At 41.3% G+C, this 12543-nt stretch overlaps 1 protein-coding gene across 8 annotated transcripts in view; it reads right to left on the bottom strand.

Moving 5' to 3' along the window:
• The window catches only part of sema4c (sema domain, immunoglobulin domain (Ig), transmembrane domain (TM) and short cytoplasmic domain, (semaphorin) 4C), a 119822-nt gene that overhangs the window by 15346 nt on the left and 91933 nt on the right, over nt 1–12543 (bottom strand). For all 8 annotated transcript variants that reach the window (XR_016114738.1, XR_016114741.1, XR_016114742.1 and 5 more), the window contains 6 exons: nt 11509–11663; nt 5657–5719; nt 4950–5048; nt 4616–4712; nt 4143–4262; nt 1569–1720 (listed from right to left, as the gene is read on the bottom strand). Coding sequence is in view for 1 of the 8 variants with exons in the window: in XM_088994821.1 (XP_088850947.1) it covers nt 1569–1720; nt 4143–4262; nt 4616–4712; nt 4950–5048; nt 5657–5719; nt 11509–11663 (686 nt within the window). In the remaining 7 variants the exon portion in view is untranslated. The remainder of the gene's footprint in view (nt 1–1568; nt 1721–4142; nt 4263–4615; nt 4713–4949; nt 5049–5656; nt 5720–11508; nt 11664–12543) is intronic.

Below are 12543 nucleotides of genomic sequence, written 5' to 3'. Positions count from 1 at the left end.
GAAGGATTCTGTTGTTTTATAAGAATCGCTTCTTTTACCCCCCTTTCAAACCATCTATGTTCTTTCGCTAAGATTTTAACCTCATTGTCGTCAAATGAGTGGTTGCTAGCTTTTAGGTGCAAATGTACTGCCGATTGAGGCCCACTAGTATTATCCCTGCGATGTTGATAAAGTCTTTTTTTGAGAATTTGTTGAGTCTCCCCAATGTACTGCTCTTTACAATTTTCATTCTTACAATGTATGGAATAAACTACATTACTTTGTTTTTCATTTGGTAGCCTATCTTTTGGATGCACTAATTTTTGCCTTAACGTGTTTATCGGTTTGAAAAAATTACAAAGAGTCCTTTGGCAACATAAAATTCCTACTTATTTCAAACCGATAAACACGTTAAGGCAAAAATTAGTGCATCCAAAAGATAGGCTACCAAATGAAAAACAAAGTAATGTAGTTTATTCCATACATTGTAAGAATGAAAATTGTAAAGAGCAGTACATTGGGGAGACTCAACAAATTCTCAAAAAAAGACTTTATCAACATCGCAGGGATAATACTAGTGGGCCTCAATCGGCAGTACATTTGCACCTAAAAGCTAGCAACCACTCATTTGACGACAATGAGGTTAAAATCTTAGCGAAAGAACATAGATGGTTTGAAAGGGGGGTAAAAGAAGCGATTCTTATAAAACAACAGAATCCTTCATTAAACCGGTCTGGTGGGGTGAGGTTCAATTTGGATCGGTCATACAATAGCCTGCTCAGGCAAAACAGGTTAGGCAACTTTCGCAATGCTGATGAGGGTCGTTATGCTGATGAGGTGATACCGGGGGGAGTGGGGGTAATAGGCCAGTCGTTAGTCAGGGATGCAGGAACAATCACTGGGGCCACAGGGAGGGGTCCCGCCCCCCCCCCCCCCCCCCCCAACCTGAGAGTAGGGACCTATCATAGCTGTGTCCGGCGCCACCATGTCAGGACATTAGGGATATATAAATGGGGCCGATACGACCAGTCAGACTTTAGTTCGCTGACGAAGCCTCTTGGATAGGAGGCAAAACGTCCGAAACCTTCACTTTTGTACAGATGACGGCTGAAGAAACCTTCTCATCGATGGACCACTCCTGTACGACTGAGAGCTTACACAGACGTATACAGAGAAGTTTATGTGAAGATGATGGACAGTATTTGTTGTCACTTTTTCTACTATTGTGTCATTCATCCAGGTGTGTCTGAAATATTAAGGGTTGAATGATCGGCGGTCATGCCCCTTTTTGCCAAACTAAGCAGGTGGAAAATCGAAATTCAGAGGACCGAAATTCCCAACCACCTGCTCTGATTGGCCTAAAATTGATTATGTGGTGTTGTACCATCACTTTCACCAAGTAGATTCATTTAACTCATAATTGACTTTTTTACATTTTTCAGATTTAGAGAGCGATTTAGCTTGGAATGACCCATAGCCTATATGTGGTGCCTCAGCCACAATGAGTTTGACAGACCTGTGCGAACCAAACAAAAGAAACTGAACAGCATTAGATTTAGCTTCCTTTTTTTCTGTGGGTTGAAAGTTACCTTGCAGACGCGAGCCACTCTCGCCACATTGAGCTCGGTGTCACAGTCCAGCTCCAACGCTCGCTCACCAAAGAAGAAATAGATTTTGTCATCGTCACCCTCCTTACTGCTGCTGCTCTCTCGAACAAAGGCTGAACCAACAAAGTCTGGTTCTACACACACACACACACACACACACACACACACACACACACACACACACACACACACACACACACACACACACACACACATCCACGCACACACGCACACACAGGCACGCACACACACACACAAAGAAATGTCAGCATTACAAGACAGAGGGACAATCTCTGTCACCTTTTGTTACGTCACCATTGCTTCTCAATTGACAGCAATGCACATTTTCTGCATACTTGGACGTAATTCTTTTCATGTTGTGAATGATCTTGACATTTTATTACATGCCATTACCTGGCAACAGTGCTGATTGCATTATTTTCAGCGCATACTGTCTTCCTCTCAAGGAGAACATTCAGCCACAATCGGACAGAAAAGAAATGGTCTCAACTTTTGAAAATGTAACGGTAATAATTTTACATTAATTTTCATTTGTACATTTCCTCGCTCACTAAATCTCTTTATCTGTCCGTCTATTGGCTTTTAGCCAACCGTAATGTCTGCCCTTTCATTACCAATTCCACTTGCTGTGACCTCATTGTCTTCTCCGTTCATTTCTTTCCACGTCTCATTTATTTCCTTCAAAAGATAACAAAATGAAATAGTGTGCTGTGGTGTATTTCCTGAAGTCATTCTTTCTCTCTGATGTTCTTTGACATTTCTGGCTTTTTTTTGTTAATTAAAATCTGTCCAAATGAAACTGGTGCTATTGTCTACTTAATTTATTTTATGTGATCACCATCATTCTTGCTGCTCTACCAAGGACTAAATGGAGAAAAAAAGATAACCCTATTTTTCAAACTGCAAAAAATAAAGTAAGTGTTGAGGAATACTTTTGACATTTGTACTGGTTGCAGTAGGCAAGGAAACGAAGGTGCATATGAATTTGGGTGGCGAGTTTTCAGATATTGAGTGACACCAAATGTCAACAATTAGCTTTTGGCTACTGATATACCCAAGTTTAGCAATATGACATTACCTTATATGAAAAACACTAATTTTGTATTCTATCCTTGGCTGGATCAGTGGCTGCCCTGACAGTGGTACTGGTGTTGGCCTGTTAGCTGTGTGTGTGTCTGTGTGTGGTGGGAGGTGATTAAGGGTGTAATGGTTTGCTGCCTCTTGAGTCGAACAAAACAAAAAAGCATCACTAAATGTGTGTGGAAGCCGCCTAATTGCCACCAAATTTCCTATGCACATTCATGCTCTTGTCCTGTTCAATGTACAAGAGGGGTGCCACGTTGTGGACGCCCTCCTTCCAAACATCCGTGTCACGGACGCCTGCTTCTCAGACAGCTGAGGAGCTCTACTGCATTGTGGTCGCTTGCCATTCCTGCAGCTGCAGCAGGCTGACCGCTAATTCCATCCGGGCAGAAAAAGCAGCTCTGTGTCACGGTGCTAAAGTGTCCAGTTGGAAAGCGTCAATTTTGGATATACAGCGATGTGCCAAGCTTTGACCAGGGTAAAGTTTCAAACTTGGACTGTGAAGAATCCAGCGTGCCTAGGTGTGACCCAAGTGAGGACTTTCACTGCATGGATGGACAGACTTTGACAAATTCAGAGCACCATGACTTTCTGAGAAGTTATTGCAGTTGAATGTGGCCACTGAGAGAGCCGCATTTTTGGACAGGCGGTGGAGAGTTTAACCCTGTGGGTGGACTTTGAATGAAAAAAAAGTCAGGTGTAACCATCAAGATTTAAATGTAACATATAATAAGCTATGGACAATTCAGTTGATGAAAAGCCTCTTGGAATGCATTGTGCTCATACCTTGGGGACTTGTCAATGGAAGTTAATGTCCCATGAAAGAAAATACATGTAAAATGCTTTCTCCCCCAATAACTTGTAAAAAAAAAGACAATCAGATTGTACCCTTGCGATATTATCGGAGGTTAAAGTGGGCATAAGCAAATGTGTCTATATAAATTTTGGTATTGATCATCACCGTTTTAGTATGTGCAATGATTTTGAATGAATTGAATCCAATTCCTCAGCTGGGAAGCGAGGGGTGGGCATAGCCATATTGGTTGGTAGAAAGGGACGTTTTGAGAATCGTTAATTATTTACTGATTTTTCCATAATACAGTACAATGATAAAATATAAAATACAAGCTAATGTGATGTCCTTGATAAAGAAAAATACATAAATTGAGGATGTTTGTGAAAAATTGACCATGCTGGCTTGATAGTCTCTTCAAGGTGGGAAATGCCTATTTAAAGTTTGTTCACTCTCTTTTCTTCTTTCCCTGTTGTAGTTAAGACATTTATTTCATTGTTGTTAATGCAATGCTTTCTTTTATCCAGGAATATTTAACCAATACTTAACTTCCACTGTTATAATCTGCATAACAATTTTGCAAGTATTTTGCTTCTTGTATGCCGTTCGTGCGATACTATTTCTATTTGTAATGTTTTTTTTTCTCCGTATGTACTTACCATTGAGCCATGCCGGCAAGTATTCATTCTTCATACTATAGTGCTGTTGGCCCAAATTCCTTTGTATGACTGGCTCGGTTCCCAAGAAGTTGTTGAGCGTGGCAGAGTAGAGCTCCTTGTCTGAACCAACAAAAATAATTCCTTGTTTAAATCAAACTCAAATTGAAATAGCCAATTTAAACAGTCCATTGGAGGAACGAAAATGAAGAGTGAGTTCCTGTAGGTTCAGTTGAACTGAATTCAGCAGGCAAAGTTACAGTGGAATTCTGTACCCCTCCGTGCAAGTACACGGCAACAAACCAAAGTGGAAAGGGTGTTGAAGTACTTTGTCGAGGTTTGATGAATGTTTTGTACCTCTGCTAACTTTGTAAATCATATTGTTCCATCATTAAAACATCATTAAAAAAAACTATTATAATGCAGCTGAGATGGAGGAGCTCACACACACATGCATGCACGCATCAATGACTCACCTACGATAAGGCCAGTGTGGCCTTTGGCAGGGTCATATGGACATTTGCCCTTCCCATCCTCCAGGCCAGCAGTGCTGAGACTGAAATAATCTGCGTTCTACACATGCACACATAAACACCTGGTAAAAAGGGGGCGGTTCATTCATGTTTTATGACAATATATATGAGACAAGACTACATTGCATGTTTTCCAATCTGGCGTTCACATGCAGTCCACTATGCCATGGTGAAAATAAGTAGCGGTACATTTGTTTATACAGCTGAATTATGCATTCTTCAGTAATACTGAAGTCAGATATGATTCTGTGTTTTGGGATTGACAATAGCTCCTTACCACATAGGTGCATTTGGGTTGAAAGGCGTAGGTACCACACATGTATAGGTGTGTGTGGTTATAGCTCTGCAGGAAGCGGATGTAGTTGAAGCACTCAGTCTGAGGGACAGCAGAAGAATAATTGTTTGAACTGCCTTGTTCACATTGCCTTTGTGGCAAATTAGACACGCGGAGCATAATAGTCGAGGCACTATTCTGACTATTATTCGGTTGTGCCATTCAGCAGAGAAGTCACCCAAGCACGACATTGCTTGTCAGGATGACAAGTTCATACATACAGTTGCAGTGGATTCTTACAGTTGGATAATGAGTGTCCAACCGCCATGAAGAGTTAACTTAATTTCTTTACTCATTACCTAATTTGAAAAATCATTCAAAAACATTCCTGATGATTTGATTTTACAAGATAATTTCATTACAAGTTATACGATTTGGCACATTGAGCAGATACACCAAACATCACCAAACACCATACATCAAAATGACAACTGGTTTGACCAATACTTTATTAGATCACTTTATTGGATCATCACTGAAATCACTTACATGATGTCAATATTCGGATTAAGGTCAAAATTCTTGTTTTGACCACAAATGTTATTACCTATGCGTTTTGATGTTGTGTGTGTGTGTGTGTGTGTGTGTGTGTGTGTGTGTGTGTGTGTGTGTGTGTGTGCGTGCGTGTGTGTGTATGTGTGTAAACCTACTTGATTACTCTTTCCCTTTGAGACACACTCCCTCTTCTTGTCCATTGGAGCTGGCCAGTCAATCTGCATGCAAGTAAAAGAAACCGCACGTCTGTAAACCTCCCTCACTGCTGCGTTATTGACTAATCACGTGGCTTTAACCAATGACTGGGGGCGGGGAATACGGGTGAATGGGCTCATTCGCGAACGACACATCACTCATTGTGGCAGCTCCGTGTGTATCCCGAAAAATAGTTTGTATGCCTAGGTAACATTTCATAAATTTAACGTTCGTAAACCGAAAAGTTCATTCGCCAAAGGGTTCGTAAACTGAGGTATCACTGTATGTCTTAAAGGACAACGGACACAGCATTTACAGCATTTTTTTGGTTTCTTAACAGACATTAGAAAAACGTTTTATAGCATCTAAAATACCCAAAACACGCAGGCTGATATTTTTAGTCAAATGCAAAATAATAAAAATGACTTAGTGGCCCAAAACTGCCACAAATGAGCTCGAAACTGGGGCCAGTCAGAAAGTCCCGCACCCTTATTCATGACGTCACTATGGGCCACACACTGCCTTGCTCCAAAATCAAAACAATGGCTTCAGAGAGTTCAGATTTGGAGAAGATGCTTTCTTGTTACTCATCCAGTTATGAATATGATTCAAATAGTTCTGAAGAGGAAAGCATAAATGTTTGCAATCGATTAAATAAGTCCTTCCGTATCAATTCGAGCCGTCTGCAAGCGATGAAACAGGTGAAGATCTGGACTCCGATGTAGCGCCCAGAAAATGCACAAGATGGCGCACAAGCTCCATTGGAAATGGGCTGATTTGTCCTTTGGGAATTTGTGTAAACTTACTGTGTAATTTGGGAATTTGTGTAAACTTACTGTGTAATCTGTAAATTATTTGTGTAATCTTCTTTATGCGTGTTACTGCCATTGGCTGCGACACACAACGATTCACCATCGCGTTATTGAATAATAATGCATTTGATTTCAAGCGCCTTTCAAAACACCCAAGGGCACTTTACAATAAAAACAATAAAACAAAGCACATAACAATAAAACCATAAGTAAAATGATACATAATAAAATAGCAGATAGAACTATACATTGAAAGCAATTTTAAACAAGTGGGTTTTGAGGTGAGCCTTGAAAATAGGGAGGGAGTCAATATTGCGGATGTTGGGTGGAAGAGAATTCCAGAGTTTGGGAGCAGAGCGGCTGAAAGCTCTGCATCCCATCGTGGTGAGACGGGCAGAGGGCACATAGAGGTGAAGGGAGGATGAAGATCTGAGGGACCGAGAGGGAACAGAGATTTGAAGTAGGTCAGAAAGATGGAGGGGCAAGGTTATTGATGGCTTTGAATGTAAACAGAAGTATTTTGAATTCGATACGATGTTTAACAGGTACCCAGTGGAGTTGCTGGAGGACAGGGGTGATGTGGTGAAAGGAGGGGGTTCTAGTGATGATCCGGGCTGAAGAATTTTGGACGAGTTGGAGTTTATGGAGAAATTTCTGATTGATACCGAAGAGAAGTGTGTTGCAATAATCGATGCGGGAGGTGACGAGACTGTGGATAAGGATAGCAGTAGTGTGAGGGGTGAGCGAGGGACGGAGACGGTTAATATTACGGAGGTGGAAATAAGCAGACCGAGTTATGTTATTTATATGGGACTGAAAAGATAGTGAGCTATCGAGGATGACACCCAGGCTCTTGACTTGAGGACAACTGGGGAGAACTGTCAATGGTGAGAGAGAAACTGTTAGTTTTGTGGAGGAGGGTGGATTTGGTACCGACAAGGACAAGTTCGGTTTTGTCACTGTTAAGCTTGAGAGAGTTATGGGAAAGCCAGGATTTTGAGGTAGTTTTCCTTCTAATTTCGCGATCAACACTGTGTTTTCAGATGAAAAAAAGTACCCAAAATGCATTGTGTGTGGCTTTCTCGGTCAGGGGAATTCTGAATGTGACGTCACTTCGGCCATCGTCATCAACTCGAAAAATATAGCTATATGCAGTGGAATCTTTATAAAATGCGCCCAGTAGAAATCATTTGAAGTGATTTTACAAATTATGGACGCAACTTGTCCAGAGGTGTTGGTTGTCCTTTAAAGTTAAAAGTCATTGACACCCATTGCAGCTGGATGAATATTTTTTTACAAATAATGTAGCAAAATAATCATCATTATACATGCATACATGCAGCCGTCACAACCTGGAGCTGAACACGCTCAAGACAGTTGAGATGATGGTGGACTTCAGGAAACATCCATCACCACAGCTACCCCTCACACTATCCAACTGCCTGGTGTCAACCGTTGAGACCTTCAAGTTCCTGGGAATCACAGTCTCCCAGGACATGAAGTGGGAGGTCAACACCAACTCTATCCTGAAAAAGGCCCAACAGAGAATGTACTTCCTGAGGCTGCTAAAGAAGCATGGCCTGCCACAGGAGGTGCTGCAACATTTCTACACGGCTGTCATCGAATCCATCCTGTGTTCTTCCATCACCGTTTGGTTCGGGGCCGCCACAAAAATGGACAAAATCCGACTTCAATGGACAGTTAAGACGGCGGAAAAAATCATTGGCACCGCCCTACCCACTCTCGAGGACTTGCACACTGCAAGAATCCAAACTAGGGCGCGGAAAATCCTACTGGACCCTCCGCACCCTGCCCACCACCTTTTCCAGCTACTCCCCTCAGGCAGGCGCTACCGATCCATGCGCACCAAATCCAGCAGACATTTAAACAGCTTCTTCCCCCAAGCCATTAACTCTTTGAACTCTTTCAACAGTAGCCAAAATGGAACTGTATAGTGCCACTTAGCAGTTTTTTTGACAACGATACTAGTGCAGCGTGTTCTACCGGAAACAAATTCCTTGTGTGTCCTACATACTTGGCAATAAAGATGATTCTGATTCTGATTCTGATTAAAGACTGGATGGCATGTGTGAGTAATTATTGAAAGTCAAAAACAGGTGAACCTGAAAAGAATAAAGTCAAATTAATCACTAACTTAAAAAACTGTTCATACATTCATCATTCATTTTCTACTTCTTTCTTTCCTTTCTTCTTTCTTTCATAACTTTCCTGTTGTGAAATGTAAATTTCTCCACTGCGAGACGAATAAAGGTACACCCAAATCCAAATCATTATTTATCATCATAATTTATCAATTAACTTTAATGTGAGCTGAGATTTAGCAATTTTATTGTAAAAAGTTTGTATATGCTATACAAATCATATCTATCTGGAAGTCAAGACTTCATGCCCATTCTTTCCAGGAACGAGGAAATGCACAGCTTTATTCTGGCTGTTTGGTCAAAACGTTTGCTACATCAGTCAAGGAAAAAACAACAAGTACTCCTGAGCAACATCAATAATTGGACTCAATCAACTGAAGAAGACGACGGTCTCGCTGAAGTCTATGAAGGGACGTTTAAAACTGCAAAACAACGTCTCAAATCCTTAGTGATAAGCAGATGGTGGTGGAGAGTAAAATTTGGGTGTGCTGGCACCTTTCCTCGATGTTCCACACTGGGGGCAATGTTAACAGGTAGTCTTGTCTTGACCTCAAGCTCCATGATGTGACTCGGTGTTTGTGGGCACATCTCACGACGAGCATGTAATAACTTCTCATTAGAGTGAATCAGATAATAACCCCTTAACTGCTGCAGGCTCACCAGGCCTTCACTCAGCTGCTGTAATTGTATTGATCACAATGCAGGTCAATTATTGACAATGCAATGCCAAACCAGATTGGGTCTATCAGGCTTCACCATCTCTCTGAATATATGAGCGGCCGTGTATGAGGCAAACACAATTCCCGCAGAGTGCATTTCAGCAAAACGAGATCGAGATATTAAAATCTGGGCAAGGAAAGCGGATGGAGTAAGCGCATGAGGACCTGAGCCAAAGTGTGCACAATATACATTACTTGTCCGTTTTGTGTCATGTGCAAAATGAAGCTCAGAACAGGTATGACGAATAAAAGGCCCAACAACTTAGTATGACTCATTTGGGTTATGATTGCACTAATTTCCACTTTCATTTTCTGCTCAGATGTCCTTGACTCAGAAAATTAGAACCTCCAAAAATAATAAAATGAGGCCAGTGTATAAATTAACATACGGCATGAAAGAGTGTGGCAAGGGCTGGGATTATACAAGACGTGATTCAGTGTTTACAGAAATGTAATTGAACCTATTGAGTTATTTATATGACAAATAAGAAAGACTCAGTCAAAAGTTGAATGTACACAATTCATAATGACATAAAACAGAATTCATGAACATATCTTCATCCTTTTATGCACCTTGTAACTCGAGAACACAGATGAGCTGACCACTGTTGTAAATGCTGTCTCTGAAAGGGTTTAAAAATGTTTTTTTAACTGAGACAAATTTAATAACGTCTTAAAGCACAACAGTATACTTAATTTTGAGTTCGAAAGTATGATGCATAATCTGTTGTGCTCAAATCAGAAGAGGTTTACTGCTGCCCACTTTTCGTGCTGCACGGATTGACTGAAGTGTGTCACTTGCGCACCTTCATGAAATGAAGGCACTCTGTGTGGAGCAAACGTGACACCCAGGCGTGGCGTTGACAAATCTGTCAGCGCGCACATTTCCCCGTGGACGTCTTTTCATCGCCTCAATTTGGAGTCCGAACTGTGTGTAGCGCCTCCCCAAAGCAAATGATCATATTGCCAGTTGGAATCATTTCACAGCTACTGATGGCAAGTGATGACCAGCTGACTCGGCTGATTCAGTCTGACGTTAGAATGGACTCTGAGGTGAGCGGGTATTCACATTCTACTTCTGTCATGGAAATACTGGCTTCATCCACAGCTCGCTTCCTCAGTCGCTGTTGCTTCTCATGACATTGAGCAGTTTGAGCTTCCTCAGCTGTCAGCTGAGGAACGATGGGTCCACATTTCCCATGAAAACCAGCTGCATGCTGATCTGAAGAAATGCCTTATCCTCTTCAATTGTTAGGATGGCCAAGGGATCGGTAGCAGTGACATAAAATAATATTTATGAATTCATTTACTGTATTTTGGAACAATTCATAAAGGGTTTCTTCACCCTTTACCTGAGGATGCCCTCCACTTGTTTTCATTGGACATTGTTGGACTCCTTGTGGAGTTTTGCCAGGATGGCATCCCTTGGTTGGAAAGGTCAATCACAATGATCGACACATCATTTCAGACCAGAGTTGTTGTTTTGATCAATTTGGTAGAACAAAAGTCCAAGCATTTATTTATGGTGATGGAGAGCCAGGGATTTCTTCAATTGGCGTAATCAAAGAAGTTGCCTCTACTGCAGCCATGAAAATTACACAAAATGCCAGTTCAAAACATTGTGTAATATCATAAAAGGTTTGAATTGCAACCAAATCCCAAACTGTCTGATTTGGTTTGTAAAATTTGAATAACAAAACATTTGGTTTCAGGAAATGTTATCCCTGAACACAGTGCTTTAAATTTAAGCACTATGACATTGTTGTTCTTTTGTCATCCAAAAGACGATGTGAAGCTCAACTTCAAGATCATTGAGGCAGGAGTTAGTCTTCTTTTGTATTGGGACAACATTGTTTGATGTTTGTAAGCTGCGTAACTTTTGATTTCATCTACCTGCAGTAGTTTCAATCAGTAACCAGTGGAAATTGAAATAATGCAAAACAAATGAAAAGGGGCACAGTATCAAAATTGTGATTCACGGTGCCGATATTAAACATGGATGCTACCGATGAGGCCAAAATCCTACGAGGCTACGTCACCTTGCAGGAATCACAAGAACGCTTTTAGGGAATACAAGTACAGGTATATGTTTTGTATGTACTTTATGAGTGTATGTTACCTGCGGCCGCAGCTGTCTGCTAATATCATTTGGGTCCAAGGCAAACAGTGCCTCGCGTGCTCCAACATACAAAACTCTCTCATGGTCCGACAGTGTCAGCATACTGTAGTTGAAGACGCCTTTAGTGCTGAACCTGGCCATGCTGTCCAAAACATCTGGATGGAGACAAAAGTATTACCATTAGCCATAACATTTTACTTGCCACATTCTCTTACAGATGAGAGGACGGAAGACAACAGTTCACACTGAAAGGACAACCGACGCCTCCGGACAAGTTGTGTCCATAATTTGTAAAATCACTTCAAATGACTTCTACTGAGCATATTTTACAAAGATTCCACCGCATATAGCATTATTTTATGTTTTAAGACTCGCGCTGAATATTCAGGAAGTCTTGTTTTCGAGTTGATGACGATCCCCACGTGATGTCACGTTTGCAACGCCCCTGACCGAGAAAGCGACACACGATGCATTTTGCGGTACTTTGTTTGGTCTGAAAACTTCGTGTTGAGCCGTGTTGATGGCGAAATTAGAAGGAAAACATAAATAATGCGATGGTGAATCATTGTGTGTTGCACCAAGACAACTATTTGATATTCGTTGACACAAATTCCCAGCAGACAAATCAGCCCATTTCCAACGGGGTTTGGGCGCCATTTTCTGCATTTTCTGGGTGAGACATTGCTGTCATTGACGGCTCAAATTGATATGGGAGGACTCCTTCAATTGATTGCAACATTTATGCTTTCCTCTTCAGAACTACAGTAAAGTCTCGTTATATCGATATTCAAGGGAGTCCGAAAAAATATCGATATAACCGGGACTATCGATATATCCGACCCTGTTTGCATGTAATTTTCTCAGTGCGTGCATAGAAATAGTACCGATATAACCGGGACTATCGATATATCCGATATCGATATAACGAGACTTTACTGTATTTGAATCATAGTCAGAAGTGAGATGATTCATTGTTTTGATTCTCGAGCAAGGCAAGACGTCTTGGCGTCACGAACTGGGGCGGGACTTTCAGAA

Source organism: Hippocampus bargibanti, linkage group LG04 (assembly GCF_051943395.1).
Source record: "Hippocampus bargibanti isolate YZ-2025 linkage group LG04, ASM5194339v1, whole genome shotgun sequence".
NCBI classification, from domain to species: domain Eukaryota; kingdom Metazoa; phylum Chordata; class Actinopteri; order Syngnathiformes; family Syngnathidae; genus Hippocampus; species Hippocampus bargibanti.
Note: the sequence above shows the minus strand (reverse complement) of the source record. Positions and strands in the feature narration are given on the sequence as shown.